The sequence below is a fragment of the Macaca thibetana genome, chromosome 10, assembly GCF_024542745.1.
Source record: "Macaca thibetana thibetana isolate TM-01 chromosome 10, ASM2454274v1, whole genome shotgun sequence".
Lineage (NCBI taxonomy): Eukaryota > Metazoa > Chordata > Mammalia > Primates > Cercopithecidae > Macaca > Macaca thibetana.
Genome location: NC_065587.1, coordinates 27,459,065 through 27,482,614, shown reverse-complemented (window position 1 = coordinate 27,482,614; position 23,550 = coordinate 27,459,065). Strand labels below are relative to the sequence as shown.

Sequence of the window (23,550 nt, the reverse complement as noted above, 5' to 3'; positions counted from 1 at the left end):
GACAGCAGTACCTCCACAGCACCTGCTAGTGACAGGCATGGTGCCAACACACATTAACTTGTGTAATCCCTACAACAGGACTCTGAGCTAAGGACACTGGTCATCCCCATCCTAGAAATGAGGAACTGAGCTCAGAGAGGTTGAATAACTGCCCAGCACCCAGCAGCTGCCAGCTCCCTGGCAGGCTCTTGGTAAGAGTTTACCTCCTGAGGAAAAGAAGCACAGAAGGATTCAGGAGGGCACATGAGGCTTCAAACATAAGGCTAGTGTTATTTTTCTTCAGCTACATGGGTCTTTATTTTATCTGGATTCTTCACACTGTACAGATATTTTAGCCACTTTTATATTTACCTTAAAAAACAATACAAAACGAGATGGATGAATAAACAAGTAGATGGACAGATGATGACCTGACCATTCTTCCTTCCTCCTCTGCCATGCAGAAGTTCTGAGTCAAGTATGGGGATCACCCTGAGCCACACAGAACCCTAGAACCTGCACTCCTTGGTTCTAACTTTCCGCTAGTCTTGACCGTATCTTCTGACTAACATCTTCCTGGGGGCTTAGTGGTGTTGATATCCACTCTCTTCTAGCTATGTGTTCTTAAGAACACATATGCTATGCTTCTCAGAAGTTGCCCTTGACCCTAACCACACCCACCCTATCTCCAGGGGCACCCTGGGCCCCTCAGAGCCCTACAGCTCCCTGAGTGGCAGGCATCAGAGAGGTTGGCCCAGTTAAGACAAAGATATGCAGAGACCCCCCTGAGAGTCAGGGGCAAAGGGAAGCAATTTTACAGACAGCATTGAGCATATCTACATTCCACCAGGTGGTGGTTTAAGTCAGAATGAAGCTGGGCCCAGTGGCTCATGTCTGTAAACCTGCAGCGCCAGGAAGTGAGCCTACCACAGAGCCTCCAGAGAATAAACACAAACAAGCAAGGAGAGAAGGTGCAAGTGGGTGTGAGGGACACTGGCAGCACACACCTGCAGTAGAAGCAGCTGGGCTGGCCTCTCAGGAATGGAAGTCATAAACTCCAGGTGTTTGGCCCGGTCAAACCCACTGGTGCACAAAGTGGGGCGGAGCAGATGCACAACAGCCTTGTAGTCACCAGCTTCGTACAGTCGCTGAATCTCCTCCAGGGACTGGCACCGCTCCAGCGACTTCAGGTTCTTATCAATCTGAAAAAGGCCCGGCAATGTTGTATGAGGGTAAACCCCTCAGCCCCTGCCCCACCGAATCTGGCCAGTGTTTGTTTTTATCAGAATTGGATGAGGAGAACAAAAATTAGACTATGTTCCCGCCCCCCAAAAATTAGACTCCTCCTTCATACATCAGTGTTTACACTAAATGTGTGTGTTAAAAGTATTTCTATTAATGGCAAGGCATCCAATTCTTTAAAAAACAAGCACATCAAAAACCAAAAACTACCCAGAAGCAAAGGAGTTCCAGGAAAGCATCCGCCAAGACAGCTGGACAGCCTTGTGGTCACAGGTCAGTGAACCAGTCTTGCAGAACCACGGAACATCAGGCTGTCAGAGACTCAGCAAGCCTGGACCAGAGGTTGTCATACGCTACACGCAGGACCTGATGAAGCCCTGGCATGTAGACAGCCCTGTACCTGAACTTGTCCCTGAAACAACTCTAGGAGAGTCTGAAGGCCACTTTCAGCCAGTGTGGACATTTCACAGATACAGAACTGCAGCAGGGTCTGAAACTGCACAATGAATAAAGTGGCACCTGGGTGGAACCTGGCATATAGGCCACACACTGCTGACCCAACCCCATGGCCAGCCCAATACTGGTCTCCTCCAGCTGGTATTTCCTTCCAGTTACCACTGGGATGGCTGCCACACATAGCCAGGAGAGCAGACCAATGACTGCTTCTAAATAGTGCTGGTGAGAACTCCCATACCTGCTTTCCACCAGGGATCTGCAGTGCCCCAGTGTACTAGAGCAGCCTTTCCCTGGCCTCTTCTGTCTTCCCACCAGGGGCCCTGCTCAGCATGTGGGAAGCTTTCTTGTTCCTCAGAAACAGGTCAACCCTGGGCTAACTATGCCAAATCACAAGAAATCTTTGACTAAGAAACACCATTTAAAAACTTTCAGCCGGGCACAGTGGCTCACACCTGTAATCCTAGCACTTCGGGAGGCTAAGGTGGGTGGATCACCTGAGGTCAGAATTCAAGACCAGCCTGGCCAGCATAGTGAAACCCTGTCTCTACTAAAAATACAAAAAATTAGCCAGGCATGGTGGCAGGCACCTGTAATCCCAGCTACTCGGGAGGCTGAGGCAGGAGAATCCCTTGAACCCCGGAGGCAAAGGTTGCAGTGAGCCGAGATTGCACCATTATGTTCCAGTCTAGGTGACAAGAGTGAAACTTCATCTATGGGAAAAAAACAAACAAACAAAAATTCTCACTCACCTCCTCCAGGGAAACCACAGAGTCATTATGGAGGTTGGGTAGCCGGATGACAATGTCTCTTCGCCCAGCCCCTGCCTCCACCTGGATGGCGGTGGAATTCTGGAGCATTTCTGTGCAGATGTCATAGTTCTCCAGGGCCTGCTCCATGTCTCCCTGGTTAGAAGGAAAACAGGTCAGGGGACCAAAGCATAAGATTGACTATGATGTGCCAGATGCCTTACACCTCTGATCTCACTAGACTGTGGAGGCCATGAGGGTGGGGTTTTTACCAATTACTACTGTAATCCCTAAGAAGGGCCTGGCATGTAGCTCAGGCTCAATAAATACTTGTTGACTGAATGAACAGTCCCTATCAACTCTGTGAGGGTAGATATCATAAACCCCATGTTGCAGATGAAAACACTGAGGACACTTGAGCAGAGCCAGAGTTGGGAGCTAGGCCTGTCCTAATTCCAGAACTAGTGTTCTTCACATCAAACAGTGTTGCTTCCTTTAGACTAAATGGTTGCTGACAGGGCCCTGGCAATCTCTTGACTCATTCTACCATAGTGTACCAGTACCACCATGTGCAAGGTACTAGGTAACAGCCAATTCATCCTGGCCTTCCAGACCAGGCTCTGAAGAGAAGCTTTCCCAGAACTCTCACAAAACAGGTGAATAATTCCCTTTTAGAAAGCTCCATATCTGTTTATTCATTTGCTCAGGCTCTCTCAGGAAAACATAAGCAAACAGTCAAGATGCCAAGGCAATCTTGAGTGGGGGAGGCAGAGGCAGAGCAAATGCCTTCCAGAGCTCTGTGGTTATGCTGAAGAGCTTTACAGACTGGTATCAAGCTTGGAAGTCTGAGATGCTGAGAATTCCCCACCGTGTCACAGTTTCTCATGCCAAGCCCAGTGCCCGGGCAGGTGCTACGCATGTACACATGCACGCACACACACACACACTCACACACACACAGACACACACCCTCAACATGGTCAGTTTTCTGCCCATCCTGCTGGGTGTCAGGGCATACTCCCCAAGCAGCTGACCATGGAACCAACCTGCAGTGCCAGGAAGCGAGCCTTCAGCCAGTAAACACGGACCACAAACTCCAGCCAACCATCCTCGAACAGGTCGCGCTGGGATGAGGCAAACGACAGCTGTAGGAGGTCACCAAGGCAGTGGGTTCCTGGGAAGTCAGGTCCAAATCTGCCATTCACCATACCAGCAGGGCAGTTCCGAGGAGACACTAAAAACCATGAGGCCAACGAGTCAACTTCATGTGTAGCATCCTAATGCCCTTCTGCTTCTCAGAAGTTGCCCTCGGCCCTAACCACACCCACCCTATCTCCAGGGCCACCCTGGACCCCTCAGAGCCCTACAGCTCCCTGAGTGGCAGGCATCAGAGAGGTTGGACCAGTTAAGACTTTAAAGATATGCAGAGACCCCCCCCCGAGAGTCAGGGGCAAGGGGAAGCAATTTTAGAGACAGCATTGAGCATATCTACATTCCACCAGGTGGTGGTTTAAAAGTCAGAATGAAGCTGGGCCCAGTGGCTCATGCCTGTAATCCCAGCACTTTGGGAGGCTGAGGCAGGTAGATCACTTGAGGTCAGGAGTTCAAGGCCAGCCTGGCCAACATAGTGAAACCCCATCTCTGCCAAAAAATACAAAAATTAGCTGGGCATGGTGGAACACACCTGTAGTCCCAGCTCCTCGGGAGGCTGATGTGGGAGAATCGCTTGAGCCTGGGAGGCAGAGGTTGCAGTGAGCCGAGATCATGCCACCGCACTCCACCCTGGGTGACAGAGCAAGACCTTGTCTCAAAAAACAACAACAACAACAACAATAACAATCCATATCACCAGAAAAATTACTGAAGCTACATAAAGCACTGCATTGAATAGTCACACCAAAACTGAGATCCCACTTCCTTCTATCTCACAGCAAAAGCAGATTGGTGGCTCCCTCTGGGGGCTTAGCTCCTGCTAACCACTTCTTGAGTATCCAGGAGATTTCCCTGGGACCCTGACAAGCCAACCCAAAAAATGCGCCTACTATAAATGTAAGTCTAAATACCATAACTCAGTCTCGCCAGTTCAGCTTTCTCCCAGCTGCTGGGGGGTTCAGAAATTAGCCTGGCCACAGAACACATAATGCCGCCTACCTGCAGAGCTTCTGCCTTTGGTCAGCAGCCACTGGTCCAGCTGAAGCTCCATGCAGGAGAGAGACATCAGCATCATGTCCTGCAGGACAGGCATAGGAAGGTCAAGAACAGTATCACAAAGCCTCTTCAGTGTTGGGGGTAGGGGGCAGTGGAAGGAAACAAAACTAAACTTTACTTTTTGATAAAAATATAATTCTTTCTATTCACTTGCCATTTCATAAGTGATAATCAGTGACCACTCTTCAAGACATAAAAAGAGCCACATGGATGTATGTTGGGACAAGACTTGGGAGGGGCCAGGAGACCTGTCTTCAGAGTTCTTGTCCTGTTGAAGAGGCAACCCTGTCACCTGCCAAGTGCTGGGCCAGACACTGCATCCAAATCACAGAATTCAACCCTTAAAAGTTTTGGGCAACTGGCCGGGCACGGTGGCTCACGCCTGTAATCCCAGTATTTTGGGAGGCCGAGGTAGGTGGATCACGAGGTCAGGAGATCGAGACCATCCTGGTTAACACGGTGAAACCCTGTCTCTACTAAAAATACAAAAAAAAAAAAAATTAGCCGGGCATGGTGGCGGGTGCCTGTAGTCCCAGCGGCTCGGGAGGCTGAGGCAGGAGAATGGTGTGAACCCGGGAGGTGGAGCTTGCAGTGAGCCGAGATCGCGCCACTGCACTCCAGCCTGGGCGACAAGCGAGACTCAGTCTCAAAAAAAAAGTTCTGGGCAGCTGGTATACCATTCCCAGGGCACTTGAGGAAGCTGAGGCTCAGCGATGAGAAGGCACTTGCCCAGTGGGCACAGCTGGAAAGTTATCATCAGCCTGCTTTGCCTGGGGATCAAAGCCCTGGTTCCTCCTGCTGTTTCACAACTGCTCCAGGGGAGCATGGCCTGGTGGGAAGAAGTTGCCAGGAGGTAGTCCTGAGGTATTCCAGTGGAAGATGCCCAGCAAGGGATGGTTGACCTACAAGCTCCTCTACCTCCTGTGCTCTCAAGTCAGAAAGACCACCAGGCATCCCTGAATGTTTCTGGTGCTCCTGCTTCAGCATTCAGTGTCCCATCTCCAACAGGAGTACAGGGCCAGAGCACCTTGTGTTCCCTTAAGCTCTAGGAGGCACCAAGTGGAGGAGGCTGGGGTGTGGAATGCAGCAGGAAGACAAGGCTCAGTGAGGCTCAGCCCGTACTGCTGGCGGCCCCCAACACTTCTCTAAGCACCCTATTTAGCTTCTGCTGTTTTATCATCTGTTAAAAATAGTCACAGGCCATTTATGGCCTGTTATGTCTTGACATCATAACATCATAACATAGTGAGACCCCCATCTCTAAAAAACAAAACAAATATATATATTTTTTGAGACGGAGTCTCACACTCTCACCCAGGCTGGTGTACAGTGGCGTGATCTTGGCTCACTGCAAGGTCTGCCTCCCGGGTTCACACCATTCTCCTGCCTCAGCCTCCCAAGTAGCTGGGACTATAACCGGGTGTGGTGGTGTAAGGCTGTACTCCCGGCTACTCAGGAGGTTGAGGTGGGAGGATTACCCGAGTCCAGGATGTTGAGGCTGCAGTGAGCTGTGACTGCATCACTGCACTCCAGCCTGGGCAACAGAGCAAGACCCTGTCTCAAACAACAACAACAAAAGCCTCAGTCACAGTCCTTGCCACCTCAAACAAACCAAATGTTTCCCTTTCCTCCAGCTTTTCCTGGCAAGCCTTCCTCTGACTCAGTACACAACCCGAGAAGCCCTTCTCATGACTCTCATTCCCTCACACATCCCATGTCCAGCTCTGCAACCACAATCCAGCATCCCACTATTACCACTGGATCTCAGCCACTGTTCACCTGGCATGACAGCAGCCTCCTGACAGCCCCCTGAGCCCACTGTCACCCGCAAGTGTATCCTCCACTCAGCCATGAGGGAGCTTTCTAGGCACAAACCCAGTTTAGTGACTTCCTGCTTCAACACCCACAAAAAGCCCAGGTTCCAGGCCCACAAGTAGATGCAGCCAAACACAACAGCAGCCCCACACCCATGCAAGATCCCTGTCCCCATGCCCTGGTCCCAGTTCAATACCAGCCCTTGAGAGGCTCCCCCCAACCTTGATGTGCTTGTTGCTGCAGTCCCTCAGCAGCGGGTTGGGCAGGCTGGTGCTGTGCCTTCTCCAGCTGTGGTAGACGCTGAGCACGACCTCCGCCAGGCCTGGAGGCCACCTTAGCAAGAACTTGTGGCCCATGCCTTTCAGGTAGCGCATCATCAGCTCCAGGATGCCCCCGTTGGTTAGGTTCTCCAGCAGGAACTCATGCACGTCCTGCTTTTCTGCCCAGGGAGCAAGAACAACCTGACTTGAACAAAGAGGACCTTCCATGCCAGGATCTCCCATTTTCTTTGGGACAGTAAAGACTGTTCCCTCCCTCTACCATCTGATCCAGGTGGACATGATACCACGTTGTGGTGCTGAGATCAGGCTACTGGGTTCAATGCCTGGCTCCAGCCCTCAGCAGCTATGATTGAGCCTCTCTGAATCTCCATATCTAAGGTGGACATCAAAAGGTCAGACCTCCAAGTGCTGCCATGTGCACTAATCTCACTCAGCAGTTATATACTGATACACACTCAACAAGTGTGCCTATACACATTCAATTTGCAAAGCGAAGCCTGTGAATTTGGCCATAAGAAAGCATAGCAAATATGAATCTAGACATTTCAGAAGACCTCCAAGTTGACCACAGGGCTCAGGTCCAAGACTAATCCAGGCAGACTCTTGGCCACACGAAAAAACACCCCAGAACCATTCTCACAGAACAAAACATAAGCAGGTTATAGGATAGTGGGAAGAAGAATTCCCAAATTGAATGGTCACACTGCTCAATTCCTACCAGATTCCATGAACGTGGCTGAGTCAAATGACAGTCTATGAGGCCCAATGCTTGGGAAGCTTTCCAGTTTGGCTTCTGACTGGACTTCATAGTTATTAAAGGAATCATCTTCCTCCTCAGGGTCCAGCTTTCTTAACCTGCATGTAACATGCCAAAATCACAAAGTCACAACACATGTTCTGACACAAGCATCTGAACTCTTCCTGTTAGAGAAACCAAATCTGAGCCAGGAAGAAGGTAGCTAAAATAAGTGGGTGGTGGGGTCCAGAACCCAGGCCTCCGGCAGGCTCTGCCTCTCTCCAGGGCTTTATGAGCTAGCATTTGGTGTGTATCCTGTCTTGTTCACTCATCTCATCAACAGATGATTACCGAGCACCAGCTATGTGCCAGGCACTGTGCTAGGCACTGAATACAGCAGCCCTAAATGTGGTAGATCCTGCCTGCAGTAAGCTTACCCTCTAAAGAGACACAGCCAATCAGCAGGTACACAAAACTAACCCAAATAAGGACCCTCTCACAACAGAGTGCTTGAGACTCTGGGTCAAAAGGGCTCTGCTTTAGAGAGCAAGGTCAGACAAAGCCTTTGAGAGGGGATGATGTTCATGCTGCCACTGGAGGAGGAGAAGGGCTGGCAATGCAAAGATGCAGGACAAGAACAGGTACAAAGGCACAGGCCAGAAGAGTACCTGTGTGTTCTAGGGCCTCATGGGAGCCCAACAAGTGAGGTGGAAAGCAGACAGATAGGTGGGAGTTTGGGGGACACATCAAGCCCATCTGAACTTGGTCCTTCTATAGCTCCTCACAAAGCTGTGGGTGGGCCCAGTCTTGGGACTCGGGACACCTCTCCTGGCAGGCACTCCTCCCAAGGACCCATTTCAGCCAACCTTGTGATGTTCCCTCAACCCAGAACCCCTGCAGCATAAACACTCAGGGCACTTGTGAATGTCTTCATTCACGTATTGCACACACTCCCAGGGCGACTCCATCAGGCAAGCTACCATGTTGCTCTTGCCTTGACCATTCAAAGAAGCAGACACTAAGTTGAGTGTGGTTGCTCAAGCCTGTAATCTCAACATTTTGGGAGGTGGAGGCCGGAGGATGGTTTGAGGCCAGGAGTTCAAGATCAGCCTGGGCAATACAGCAAGGCCTCATCGCTACAAAAAACAATAAATAAAATTAGCTGGGCATAGTGGCGTGCACCTGTAGTCCTAGCTATTCAGGAGGATCCCTTGAGCCCAGGAGTTCAAGGCCACAATGAGCTATGATTGTGCCACTGTACTCCAGCCTAGGTGACAGGGCAAGACCCCATCTCTAACAAAAATAAAAAACAAAGGAGCAGACACTAAACCACAAAGGAAACCAACAACTAAAATAAAGATAAAAAAGAAAGTCAAAACCATTCCAGGTAAATGGGACAGGGGAATAAGACCTTGGAGTAAAAAGCAGGGCTAAGGGGAATATAGGGTCACTCAAATCTCTTGGCACCATCAACCAAAGAACAATCAATCTTGCAGCTCTTCCAAAGGGAAACTTTCTTCTGGTATTATCCCTTAAGAAAAATTCATCAGAAGGCACTGTAGCCCCACTTTGGTCCTGCATCAAGTACTGAGAACAATCATTATTTCTAAGCATTTCACCTTCACCTCAGAAAGATAACAAATTAAGAAAATTAGGAATCTTGCTGTAAAATAAATTTACAATCCACCTAAAGCTTCTGGCTTCTCCTTCACCACTTTGATGTTAGTTCCACTGAAATAAACTGTCATGGGAAAGAACCACTGCTAGTTTAACTCCTGTTTAAAGATGGCATATAGAACACACATGGTTAGCTCCCAAACTCCATTCCAGTAACAATGAAGAAATAAAAAAGGTATAAACTCACAAAGACAGAAGATAGGCGAGGATGGCCCAGCAGACAAAATGTACCAGACAACTGTTAGAAGGCAGATGGTCCAGTGCAAATGAAGAATGGTGTCTGCCGAGAGAGGCCTCTCCACTCAGCAAAGGGAGGAGGAAGCGGAGTATTAAGAAACCAGTCCACTGGTACCATAAACTCCAGAAAGGCTCAGAAATTGAAGACCCTAAAGCCTCTAAAGGAGGTGAGCAGGCAAGGACAAAAAGCAGAAGGACTGGTGAAAACCTAAGTAAGAAGCACTGGGGACCAAGTCCCTCCCAGCTCTGGGGAGCCTGGTACCTGCTTGTCCCCTAGGCTCCTGAGAAGCACTAAGAATGAGTGAGACCCAGGAATACTTCACAAGCTCCTCCTCTACCTTCTCAGAATGCAAGGGAATCCTGCTGAGCCTGGAGCAAATCAAGTAGACACGGACTCCCTGAAAGCAGAAGGGAAGCTCCCCTCCATGGGGTTTTCAGGGCATCTGCATCTGCATGGGATTTTCAGGGCACAGCACCCCTCTGCCTCCCAGCAACAATTAGATGTCTTGTAAATACACAGGGACATGAGTATGTTCCTTCTAGCTCTCAAAAGATGAACAAGTCAAAGATCCTGCCTTCAGGAATTTCAGAGGTGGGGAGAAGCAAGAAAAATCCAAGATCCCACTCCAGTGAGATTTGTGCTTCAGACATCTGCACAGATGTTATGGGAACACAAAGGAGGAGATCAGAAAAGAGGGTTGCAATGGAATGAGAAATGTTATTGATGGTGTATGCTGGAGGTTTGTGGGTTTGTTTCTGACAATCAGAAAAAATACACAGTACCTGGACGGCAAGAACTTCATCAGAAGCTCCTGGAAGTCTACTTTCTCTTCTTTTTTGCACTTGGTGTTTCGGACACGGGCAGACCGCCGTTTTGCTGTTTCTCCACTCTCTTCTGAAATCTTCTTCCGTTTTACCCCTTTCTTGGACTTATCTCCCCCAGAAATATCACCTTCACAAAGAATGCAAATTAAAATCTTACACGGTGGCAGGGGTGAAAAAAACACACCATACAGACACATCAATCTCCCTCTTTTATAAATCTACTAGCATTAAACTCTTCAACATTCAAAAAATGTTCCATCTCTTCTTCAACAACAAAGAATCCCGAGTAAAATTAATTTGAAACCCCTTAACTCTCATACCTTTCTTGACTTCACAGGACCCACAAGCCAGATTTCAAGATTACTTTCCACAGTTACAAAGCAAGCAACACCCTCACCCTCCCATCCCCTCACTGGTCGGCTGAACTTTGGGGTCTCACCTGATATACCCAGAACAGAGAAAGTGAGTGGCTCTGACCCTACCCAGGACCCTCTGAGGACTCAGCAATATGATAAGAGCAAAAAAACAGTATGAACTATATGGCAACGGAAGAATGTCATGTATGATTAAGTAAAAAAGAGACAACCACGTCATGTTTATTCAGAAACTTCTATATCTACCAGATTTTCTTTTTTTCAGTGACATAGAAATCAAGAAAAGGCTCAGAAGCTTTTGTCAAAAACTTCTGACAACTCTAGCAATAATAAAAATCAATAAAACATACGGTGGTTGGTGACTTTGCTGACTTTGTTTTCTAAGATCAAAGAACTCAGGAGGTACACCGTCAGCAAGAGAGCAGGACCAGCAGAGGGGACCTTTGCCAGCTTCCATGTTACGAGTGAGTAAGAGCGACCTTCATGCCAGAATGTGGCAGCCAAGGCACTAAACGGTCCTGGGGGAACTATCAAGGAGCAGGAGCTGCATCCTGATCCCCCGTTCCCCCTCACTGCAGGGACTTCAGAGCTGAAATGGCCCTGACAGGCAGTGGCACTGTGAGCAGGCTGAGAGGCTCCTCTAGGGCTGGGGGCTCCCACTTCCACTTGAGTCATGAGTGTCAGCATGACCCTTCTCTCTAAAGAGGCAGGGCTCCCCAACAGTCTCATTCCTGCTGGGTTCAGTAAACAGGGTCTCTCCAGAAGCCAAATTCAGGGGGCCTGCTTACCCATAGGAGCGCCTGTCTCCAACAGACCAGGACTGTGCAGTGGGAAGCTGGTTGTAGCCACAGAGGTATAGGAGACCACAGGCTCAGTGACAGCCACAGCTGGGCTGGTGCTGACAGTGCTTGGCTGGATCACATTAACTGGCGTTACCACCACAGAGGATGCAAGAGGCTGGCTGGGGTCCTGGTAGTCCGACAAATCAATCCTCTTGCCAAGGCTGGGACGTGGGGGCTCGCAGGTGGTGAGATGATTGTACATGGCCAGCAAGCTCTCTCCGAGGCACTTCCAGCTACAGGGAGAGGGCCACAACACCTGATCACCACCCTGTCAGAGGAATACTCCAAGCATAGGGAAAAATGGCCTGCCTGCACAGAGGCAGCAGAGCTGCTCCTGGAGCTACCACCTCCATGGGGGTGGGGGAGGTGATCAAGGTTTCACCACTGCCATAACTGATGAAATCTTGAGTCTAACACAGCTGAACTGAAGGTGCAGCCGCCAAAGCTGGACCAGGGACCTGGCATCCACCTGCACCTCACTGCAGCAGAAGCCCCATAAGCATCTTGGCCTGAGGCACTTTCAGACTCAACAAGGCATGTATGAAATCCATTGACTCACTTCAAAAACTCCTCCCCAGGAAGGTCAAGTCTTTAAAACACTTGTGGAACTTCTCTGCTGCCACTAATCTGTTTCATGCGGAGAGCCTGTTGGGGACTGCCAACAGGGACATGGTCTATAAGAATTTGGACCATGGGCAGGGCCCGTTGGGAGCAGCATCTCAGTGGATTTACCAAACGGGCTGGAGCCTGCTGGATGGCAACAGGAGACTGTTGTGTGTTTTGTTGGGGTATGGTATGGTGTGTTATATTGTGTTTTGTATTTCACATTCTGTGTTGTGTGTTCTGTGTTGGGTTCAAGGTTGTGTGTTGTCTACTATGCTGCGTGGTATGCTACCATGTATCCATTTATCCATCCCTTAATTGCTTCTAATGCCTCAGGCTAAAGACCAACTGCTCAGCCTGGCCTCAAGGTGCTGCACAGCCTCGTCTCACACCACCTCCTGCACTCCTGCTATGTTAGCTCTCTTTCAGTTCCTTAAACAAAATCACACTCTCACATCCCACTGGGCCTTTGGGCTGGCTTCCCTCTGCCCAGATGCAACGTACCCTCCCACAGCATAGCCCTCTGCCTAGCCAATGCCTGTACCTCGGTCAGACCGCAGCTCCACCACCCAGCCTTCCCCAACCCCTAGAGCAGGAGGAACCTTGTTCAGAGGCCCTCCAGCACTGTGCTTCTCTCCTCACAGCCCTTATCAGCTTGAGGCATGTGCTCCTTTCTCTGGGTAACTGACAACCCCCGGGATCACTTGTAGCAAGGGACCAGGCCCTGCCACACTGCGCCCCTAGCACAGAGCACAGTCCTCTGCACAGAGCCAGCATCCAGGAAGTGTTGAGAAAGGAATAAAAGAACAGTGCTTCAGGCTGGCACGGTGGTTCATGCCTGTACTCCCAACATTTTGAGAGGCCGAGACGGGTAGATCACCTAAGGTCAAGAGTTCGAGACCAGCCTGACCAACATGGTGAAATCCCGTTTCTACTAGAAATACCAAAAATTAGCCAGGCGTGGTGGCGCATATCTGTAATTCCGATTACTTGGGAGGCTGAGGCAGGAGAATTGCTTGAACCTGGGAGGCAGAAGTTGCAGTGAGCCAAGATTGCACCACTGCACTCCAGCCTGGGCAACAGAGCGAGACCCTGTCTCAAGAAAAAAAAAGGACAGTGCTCACCGGGCACAGTGGCTCACACCTGTAATCCCAGCACTTTAGGAGGCCAAGGTGGGCGGATCACAAGGTCAGGAAATCGAGACCATCCTGGCTAACACCATGAGACCTCGTCTCTACTAAAAATTAAAAAAATTAGCTGGGTGTGGTGGTGGGCGCCTGTAGTCCCAGTTACACGGGAGGCTGAGGCAGGAGAATGCCGTGAACCCGGGAGGCAGACCTTGCAGTGAGCCAAGATCACGCCACTGCACTCCAGCCTGGGCGACAGAGCGAGACTCCATCTCAAAAAAAAAACAAAAAAAAAAAGAAAGAAAAAGGAAAAAAAAGGACAGTGCTTCAAAATCCAGAATCTAAACAATGGAGGCTCCCAGGGCTACAAGGAATTTCTTCTTTTTCCTGCCTTCAGTTAATGTTACATTTAGACAGGAAGAATTTGCTCACTGGCTGGGTTGTGTCAAATGCCTTAAATACACCATTTCCCTTACTCGTGCCTTGCTCTTGCTCATGTCTACTAGGCACTGAGGAAACCAGGGGTGGTAAACTGTGCCCTGCAGCACATTTTGTTTTTTCTTTTTTATTTTTTTTTTTTGAGACGGGGGTCTTGCTCTGTCACCCAGGCTGGAGTGCAGTGGTGCCATCACAGCTCACTGCAGCCTTGACTTCCCAGGTTCAAGCAATCCTCCCCTTTCAGTCTCCCAAGTAGCTGGAACTACAGGTATATGCCACCATATCTGGCTAATTTTGTTTATTTTTTGTAGAGATGAGGTCTCACTATGTTGCCCAGGCTGGTCTTGAACTCTTGACTCATACTATGTTGCCCAGGCTGGACTTGAACTCTTGATCCTCCGGCCTCAGCCTCCCAAAGTACTGGGATTATAGGCATGAGTCACCATGCCCAGCTGGTTTTCACATTTTTAAAAAATTGTTTTTAAAAAAAAAGAAAAGAAAAAGAAGAAAAGAATATACAACATAAATTGTACATGGCTGACAAAGGCTAGTATGTTTACTATCTGGCTCTTTAAAGGAAAAGTTTTGCTGACCCCTAGAATAGATGGAGATTACTATAAAAGCATCATGTCCTCTGCTACCAGAGAGGAAATCTACACTCTTCCTTTAATGACCAAATCCCAAATTTAACTACTAAGTGTAACTCCCTCCTGCTTCCACTTAGCCCTCCCACTACACCATGGAGGGTGGCCACAGTGCCAGTTCCCAGCCTCTGTTCTCCAGTCACATAGCCACAATCCCTTGTAGTGTTTTCAGGCCTTTTCCTCCTTCACTGTAACAGGGAGGCACCCTAGGGCCCTTCCAAAACCCCAACCCTGTAGTTGGGGAGCACACACTCAGATGGGAGAAAGACCCTAATCCAGCTGACAAAATACAAGAAATTGCACCAGACAGGAGTCCTAGAGCAGCCTGAAGAACAGCCCTTTCTTCCTGGCCATCTCGGTGCTCGCGTATGGAAATATTTCTGGGAAATTCCACGTGCTGAAACTCACAGCCAGTCATAATAATACACATCAGAGCCAGCCCTTCCTGAGTGGGTGCTATGTGCTGCCTCTGCGCTAGCCCTACACATTTTATGTCATTATCATGACAACCCTACGAGAGAGATGTTGCTCTCCCCATTGCTAGGGAGTGGCTCCTAATGTCCCCAGAGTCATCCAATTCATAGCATTAGGAGTGCCAGGATTGGACCCAAGTCAGGTCAGTCTGATCCAGGCCAGAGCTCCCTCAGAGTAAGCAGACGGGGTGGAGGTAGTGGGTGGGGAGTAGAAATGGAATGCTACTGCTAAGTCATGCTAAACTTAACGATTCAATGTCAGAATTTTAAATACAGAAATTGAATTCCAGAGCTAGCTAAGGGACTAAACTACCCCAACTCCAGGGAACTGCCAATACCAATTTGCCCTTCCTGGAGAGAGAGAGACTCTCACATTATGGGGCTGGCAAGGACTATATTGAGGCCCATCTCGCAGGGCTCCCCACATGGCCCTACAGGGAAAACATGGACTTGAGAGCAGGGAAGCCCAGACCTGGGATTGTCTCTGGGCTCCCCATTTAACTGCTCTGAGCATCAGTTCCCTCCTGGCAAGTGCTTGGCAAATGTTAGTTTCCATTCCCCTCCTAGATGGGACAGGCTGAGAAAGGCCTTACAGGAATGTGGCAGGTGGCTGGGGTCAAGAACAGCAACAGCAAAAAGGGACTGAGACTGGATGTACTTGAGAGAGAGCTGACCTGCTTCTTAGTAATGAAGCAAGCATGCACCTCCAACCATTTGGCCACTATGCACCCAGCCTCCATCCATACCACCAACCCAGGATCAAGCCTCAAGGTCTCTCCCTCCTGTGCAGGGCAGTATCCCACACCAGGGCCTACTGGCCGACCCAGCACTCCCAGAGACGCTAGACAACCTACGTCAAGAAAGGAATGGGTTGTACAAGTTTCAGGTCCGGCTCCTTCTCCCGCACAATCAGTGCTTGCCTCTTTTTTCGCAGCCCCAAGGCCTCATCTACAATCGCCTTCGTCTCAGCTGCACTCACCGAAACATCATGAATCGACATGTCACTAAAAGCATGTGAGACAGGGAGAAATTACGATGTTACAAACTAGAACCGAGGCTGAAATTTTACACACAAAAATGCATTTAGGTTAATACCTTTTAATGTGTATTGTTTCTTCCTATGAATAAAATAACCACTTAAGTCTGGCCTGGGGAGGGCAGTAAATAGCCTTCTTTTTTTTTTTTTTTTTTTTTTTGAGACGGAGTCTGGCTCTGTCACCCAGGCTGGAGTGCAGTGGCGCGATCTCAGCTCACTGCAAGCTCCGCCTCCCGGGTTTACGCCATTCTCCTGCCTCAGCCTCCCGAGTAGCTGGGACTACAGGCGCCCGCCACCTCGCCCGGCTAGTTTTTTGTATTTTTTAGTAGAGACGGGGTTTCACCGTGTTAGCCAGGATGGTCTCGATCTCCTGACCTCGTGATCCGCCCGTCTCGGCCTCCCAAAGTGCTGGGATTACAGGCTTGAGCCACCGCGCCCGGCAATAGCCTTCTTAATACCCACATACACTAGAAATGACTAATATTCTTTGTTCCTTTGACAATTCAAAACTGGGCAGAGAAAGGGTTTTCATATGTATTATCAGTATCATAATAATATCTGAAAAGCCACAGAAAAATAAAATCTTTCTCTCAATTATTATTAGAAAATCTTTAAAGAATTTAACTATCCTATACTGCCCATGCCAACAAAAAGTCATCGGACAAGTGAAGCTCACCAAAGTGTATCATGACCCAAAAATACATAAAGGGCAGGGGCTGGGAGGCCCTAGGTGTCCTCCCACAGACACACTTCTGAGGCAACCCAGCATCACCTGCCCTCCTGCCCACTGTCCTGGTGCTTCCCAGCAGGGTTACATTGCAGAACTACTCAGGAATTTATCTGTTTCATGTGCTTCTCATCTGTCTCCCTCACGAAGGTTAGCTCCCTCATGACAGATGTTCTCTCAGTTCCTATCTCTGCCAACAGGCAGTTCCCTCAGGAGAAGGACAGGCTCACAGGGGATAGACGCCAAGATAAATCACTACTAATCAACCCCTACAGGTGTGTTGCAGGGCCAAGGAAGACCAGAGGGCAGGAGGAGTTGGCTGGGCTGGAGGGCTCGGGGGAAGGGCAGCTAGAGCTCAGAAAGCAACAGAGAGGTGACCTGAGAAACAGATAAGTTCAAAAGCGAGCAGCTCTGAGGTGTAGCCCTGCTGGCAGGCATTAGGACAGTCTGGGCAAGAGGAGCAGGTATTGTTGGGTCACCTCAGAAGTGTGCCTGAGGGAGGACACCTGGCAAAGGAGGGGCAATGGCAGGACAGGTGGAGAGGTGGGAAGATGGCATGACAGTTTAGAGCGCAGTGGGAGCCAGGGTGAGAAGATAGGATGCCACACAATGGAACCACGCCTGGAAACTGCAAGGGAGTTGGTGCAGCCTTAACAAAAGGAGTCTGGGAGGGAAAAAGCAGGAGGTGAGGTGGGAGAACTATGGGGTCAGGCTGCAAAGAACCTCTTTGGTAAAGCAACTGAGCACGGGCTGTGTCCTAGAGTCAAGGCAGGGGTGGTACATGATCAGAAGCATGTTTGGGACACTGATCTTGGGCAGCACTAGGAATAAAATCCTGGGAGGGGAAAGGCAGGAGGCAACCTGGGCAGCAGGCTGCCCCAAGCATCCAGAGGAGAGCTAGCGAACACTGAAAGCTGGCAGGGCAGCAGGAGAGGTGGGCAGCAGGCAGCCTGAGGAGGCCTTGCCAAGATTAGGTACAGGTGGGTGATAAACAAGGCAGCCCAAAGTCAGTTCACTAGATGAGGGGCTGCAGCAGGGCATGAAGCCCCAGAGCACAGGGGCTCCATCCATGGACCTGAGGGGAAAACGTGACGTGCTCCTGACCTTCACCAGCCACACAGGAGAGCGTGCACACATGGCATGGGAAGAAGGACTTACCATTTGAGGAACATTCTGAGAGAGTCCTTCCGGAGACAAGGCTGCTCCTCAAAAATCTTCTCCTTGAGGACCAGTCCTTTGCTGTACCGGCAATCCTTCTCCAAAGCTTTGCAGATGAAGTACAGACATGCTGGCGGGGAAAGAAACAGTTTATGACTTCGGGGACCGTACTCAGAAGCTCTGGCCTTGCCAGTTAACATCAGGAAAATATTCCCACTCCTAGAATCAAAGAAATGCCTAGTAAACAATAATGAGATACCACTTGAACTAATTCAGTCAGGTTAGTAATAAGACCCAGAGTAGACTGGGCACTGCAAGGTGAGTAGAACCAAAGACTCTGGCAGAGGACAGACCATAGGATCTTTTTGGAGGACCACAGGCAATTACACACAGATCCTCGACCCAGGAATCCCACCTCTAGGAACTACTGCAAAAATCCAACAGGGCTCACAGTGATTATGTATTGGCTAATTGGAAAACAGCCTTCAAAAAATCTGGAAATAGCCAGGCACAGGGCTCACGCCTACAATCCCAGCACTCTAGAGGCCGAGTTGGGCAGGTCGCTTGAGCCCAGGAGTTGGAAACTAGCCTGGGCACCATGATGAAACCCCATCTCTACAAAAAATACAAAAATTAGTCAGGGTTGTTGGTGTACACCTGTAGTCTCAGCTACTCAGGAGGCTGATGCTTGAGAATCACTTCAGTGAGAATCACTGGAGCCCAGGAGGTCGAAGCTACAGTGAGTTGTGATAGTACCATCGTACTCTAGCCTGGGCAACAGAGTAAGACCCTGTCTCAAGGAAAAAAAAAATCTCGAAACCACTCTGTCCCACCACGGCACCTGGTTAAATAAATTATGTCCAATTCACACAATGGGTTGCCAAGCAGCCACTACACAGATGGTCGAGGAGTGTGCTTACTGACCAGAAAGAAGGCCAAGATACAGTACTGGGAAGAAGCAGGAGACAAAAGAGGTCACATAGTGTGATTCCACTATACACATAAAACTGATTGAATTTTGCTTACCTGTATTTTCCAATTTTCCTTTAAAAAAAAAAAAAAACCCACTATTAAAGCTGCTACCTACATTTTTTTTTTTTTTTTTTTTGAGACGGAGTCTCGCTCTGTCGCCCAGGCTGGAGTGCGGTGGCGCGATCTCCACTGACTGCAAGCTCCGTCTCCCGGGTCTCCTGCCTCAGCCTCCCGAGTAGCTGGGACTACAGGCGCCCGCCACCTCGCCCGGCTAGTTTTTTGTATTTTTTAGTAGAGACGAGGTTTCACCGTGTTAGCCAGGATGGTCTCGATCTCCTGACCTCGTGATCCGCCCGTCTCGGCCTCCCAAAGTGTTGGGATTACAGGCTTGAGCCACCGCGCCCGGCCGCAATTTAAGACATGTACATCATTCATGTCAACGTAATAATGAGCCTCCTCAAGGTATTAATCTGGAAAGCCTGTGCCAACTCCAGCTCCTCCAGGAATGGAGACACTAACAGGTAAACACACAGAAAAAAATGGGATGGCATGGATTCACAAAGCAGAACTATGATATAAATTATGAAAGCTTTCAGTACTTGTAATTGGGAACAGTCCAGGTCTCACCAGTGAACACACAGAGAAACAGCATACTGCAGCAGGGTGCCAGCTCTGCCCAGACACTGGGACCACTATCATGCCCTGCCCAACTTCTCAGTTTGGTGCGGGTGGACTGCAAGTCACTCCTACCAAGAATAACTAGAAAATGAAGCACCTAAGAGTGAGAAGCAACACAGGGAGGAAAACCAGAGCACAGGTAGAAATCTGCACATGGAAGCCTTGGGAGAGGAGGAAGTGATGCGCTCCTAGTGTGCTTGGTAGGAGAGAGCAGAGACTGGCCACAATGCTCAGCAGGGCCTCACGCCCCAAGGTGCACAAAGGCTGTGCAGCCTGTGAGCAAGGAGAGGTCTGTACAATCCCAGCACAGTCCAAGCTGCTCAACAGATGGTCCAAAGGTGCCTGCATCAGCCAAATAAGGGACATGGTTTCTCTGAGACCACATGAAACTTGAAGGGTGGCCATCAATGACTTCCAGAGAGAAAACCCAGAAGGCACTGAGCACTTGGATGATGCTGGTTCTCAGTAGGCACATTAGCTGTAGCAAGTTAAACTCACTAGCCACCCTACAGTCCTGCAGAGGGGAGGCCTGGGAAATCTTAGAACAAGAGGCAATCAGCAGGCCTTAACCCAGCAGCATTCCTCCCTACTCATATCAAATGTATAAAATGCCCTGAGAGTCAATTTAACATGCTGCTTTAATTTTTTTGTTTAAATGACTGTCAAATCTATCAGGGCTCTCACAGGTATATGTATCAGTTCAGTCCCTGTTATGATTAATTGTATGTGTCTATTTGACTGGGCTACAGCATATCCAGACTTTGGCCAAATATTATTTTTGGTGTGTCTGTGAGGGTGTCTTTGCATGAAATTAACATTTAAATCAGTAGACTGAGTAAAGCAGATTGCCCTCCCTAAAATGGGAGGGCTTCATCCAATCAGTTGAAGGCCTAAACAGAACAAAAAGGCTGATCTTCCCCCGAGTAAGAGAATTTTTCTGCCTGACTGCCTTTGAACTGGGACATTGGGTTTTTTTCCCCTACCTTCTCACTAAAACCAAAACATCAGCTCTTCCTGGGCCTGCCAGCCTATAGACTGAAAGTGTACCATCAATTCTCCTGGTTCTCAGGCCTTTGGACTTGGACTGGAACTATACACCATCACTCCTGGGTCTGCAGCTTGCTGACTCACCCTCTAAATCTTGGAACTTGTCAGCTACCAATACCACATGAGCCAATTCCTTATAATAAATTTCTTTCTATATACTTACATACATCCTACTAGTTCTGTTTCTCTGGAGAACCCTAATACAATGCTCCAACCCAAATCTTCCCACAAAGACTTGAGTTTACCAAGCATAACTTCTCCTACAATGAGAGAGGGGTACAAAGAACTAAAGAAGTTGGTAGGGAAGGAAGGCTGAACCCCAAAGACGGTCCCAAACTGTAGGAGGAGCATCCAAGAAGAGACTAAAAGCCTCCAGAAGAAGAAACTGCTAGAGTCAAAACATGGCCTTGTAGAACTATCATATTCTGCTGGTGGGAGTGAAATGAGGGGCAACCTACAGAATGAGTGCATATGTTCACTGAAAGACATATACAAGAATGTTCATAGCAGGTTATGACTAAGAACCCAAATCTGGAAATAACCCAAATGCCCACGTACAGAATGGCTACATTGTACAAACGCACATAATAGACTACACAAAAATAAGAAGACGTAGTGACTGCTGTGCCCCACATGGGTGCGCTCACAGGCAGGATGACAAGCAGAAGGGGCCAGGCTAAGGAAAGCACACATTTTCCTTAAAAGGAACTGACTCTACCTAGAGAAAGTTCAACAACAGGCAAAGTTCATCTTTGGTGACAAAAAGGAGAAATCAAGGTTGCCTTAGAAGGTTGTAAAAAGTGGAAGGGACCCAAAGTAACCTGCCTCCTGGGGCGCTGCACATGAGCTGTATCTTGACATGTTTTCACGTATACAAACTGACAGGTCTCAGATTTATGCACCTTATTGTATGTATGTTTTGCCTCAATTAAAAAGATTTAAAAAGTGGTTATGGAGAACAAGAACTGGAGGTGAGAAGGTTGAGCAAGGCCTCATCTATCTCAACACATTCTATCCTATTCCTATTTGTCTTTTTAAAAGGAAGAGAAAAAAAAGACTCTCCAGCCTCCAGAGCTGAGAGAAATAAATTCTCGTTTAAGCTACCCAATCTATCATATTTTGTTATAGCAGCATGAACTAAGACAGAAAGTGGTACCAACAAGTGGGCTGCTGTCGTAACAAATATCTAAAAATGTGGAAACAATTATTTTTTAAATTTTCTTTAGAGACAGGGTTTTGCTCTGTAGCCCAGGCTGGAGTGCAGTGGCACAATCACGGCTCATTGTAACCTCTAACTCCTGGGTTCAGGTGATCCTTCCAAGTAGCTGGGACTACAGGTGTGCACCACCCCGCCCAGCTAATTTAAAAAAACATATTTTTAAATGGGGTTTCACTATCTTGCCCAGGCTGTTCTTAAACTTCTAGGCTCAAGCAATCCTCCCATCTCAGCCCCCTAGAGTGTTGGGACTACACACATGAGCTACTACGTCTGGTGTTGGAAAGAGCTTTAGAACTGGGGATAGGCTTAAAGAGTTTTGAGGAGTACACTGGAAAAAGTGAATATTGGTATGTAAGGATTGTTAAAGGTGATTCTGGGCCAGGCGCAGTGGCTCACAGCCTCCCAGCACTTTGGGAGGCCAAGGCGGGTAGATCATGAGGTCAGGAGACTGAGAACATCCTGGCTAATACAGTGAAACCCCATCTCTACTAAAAATACAAAAACAAAAAGTTAGCCAGGCTTGGCGGTGGGTGCCTGTAGTGCCAGCTACTCCGGAGGCTGAGGTGGAAGAATGGCATGAACCTGGGAGGTGGAGCTTGCAACGAGCTGAGATCATGCCACCGAACTCCAGCCTGGGCGACAAAGTGAGACTCCGTCTCAAAAAAAAAAAAAAAAAGGCGATTCTGACGAGGGCTCAGAAAGAAGAGAAGAGAAGAAGTACAGAGACAGCTTCCATCTTCCTAGAGAATAAATAATCATGTACAGAACGTTCATAGAAATATAAACATCAAGGGCAATTCTGCTGAAATCTCAAATGGAAATAAAGAACATGCTATTGGACAATGAAGAAAAGATGATCCTTGTTATAAAGTAGCAAAGCACTTGGCTGAATTATGTCTATGTTCTAGTGTTTTGTGGAAGGTAGAACTTGTAAGCAATGAAATTTTGGCTATTTTGCTGAGACTTCTAAGCAAAGCATTAAAGGCATAGCCCAGTTCCTCCTGGCTGCTTATACCAAAATGCTAAGATAGAGAAAATAAGAAGGCATTGTTAAGCAAAAAGGAACCAGAACTTAAAGATTTAGAAAATTCTGTCTATCCATACTGCAAAAATTGAGAAAGTTTGTTCTGAGAACACTATGCGTGTGGCTGACCAACAATTTCCTTATAAGATCAGTGGGGGTATGAACCACAGATTTAATCAGATACCTCAGCAGAAGCCAGAAAGGTGGGATTATACCGGCAGAAACACTGCTAGTGGGGACTAATGGGAACAAAAAAATGAGAAAGAATGAAAGAACATCAAGAATATATGTTATCCTTCAAGGAAAAGGAAGAAGAACCTCAAAGGTGATTCAAAGATCATCTGAGCTGCCACTCCCACCACAAACCAAGAGGCTAGGGCTAGTTCCTTAAAGGGTGGGGCCACTTCGCCAGTTTGCATAGGCCAGGATGTCTCAACCTAGCATCTTGCCAAGCCAAAAGGGTGGGGCTTGTCCCTCTACCTACGTGCTATGAGGGTGATGTTGCCACCTCAGTGGGCATCAAGGGCGGAGCAAAGAGAATTATTCCTGAGCCTTAGGACCTCAAATTTGCCTTGCTAAGTTTGCTAAGTTTTGGGACCCATCACCCTTTCCTGCTTCCCTATTTTTCCCTGTTGGAATGGAAATGTTTATCCTGTATCTGTTCCACCATTGTATTTTGGAAGCACATAATTTATCTGTATTCACAAGTTTACAACTGTAGAGGAATTTTGTCTCAGGATGAATTGTACCTCAAGTCTTACCCACATTTGATTTAGATAATATTTATTTTTGTTTCGTTTTGTTTTTGAGACAGGGTTTCACTGTGTCACCCAGACAGGAGTGTGGTTGCACAACCTCGACTCACTGCAGCCTCGACCTCCCAGACTGAAGCAATCCTCCCACCTCAGCCTCCCGAGTAGCGGGGATGACAGTCATGCACCATCAAGCCTGGTTAATTTCTTTATTTTTTGAAGAGATGGGGTTTC

At 48.4% G+C, this 23,550-nt stretch overlaps 1 protein-coding gene across 9 annotated transcripts in view; it reads right to left on the bottom strand.

The window, feature by feature from the left end:
• CABIN1 (calcineurin binding protein 1) overlaps positions 1–23,550 on the bottom strand; it is a 163,667-nt gene that overhangs the window by 114,819 nt on the left and 25,298 nt on the right. For all 9 annotated transcript variants that reach the window (XM_050745881.1, XM_050745883.1, XM_050745890.1 and 6 more), the window contains exons 7-16: positions 17,625–17,754; positions 15,558–15,707; positions 11,365–11,651; positions 10,161–10,329; positions 7,446–7,582; positions 6,668–6,885; positions 4,575–4,653; positions 3,470–3,657; positions 2,427–2,579; positions 987–1,181 (exon numbers count right to left, since the gene is read on the bottom strand). In XM_050745881.1, the coding sequence (XP_050601838.1) occupies positions 987–1,181; positions 2,427–2,579; positions 3,470–3,657; positions 4,575–4,653; positions 6,668–6,885; positions 7,446–7,582; positions 10,161–10,329; positions 11,365–11,651; positions 15,558–15,707; positions 17,625–17,754 (1,706 nt within the window). The remainder of the gene's footprint in view (positions 1–986; positions 1,182–2,426; positions 2,580–3,469; positions 3,658–4,574; positions 4,654–6,667; positions 6,886–7,445; positions 7,583–10,160; positions 10,330–11,364; positions 11,652–15,557; positions 15,708–17,624; positions 17,755–23,550) is intronic.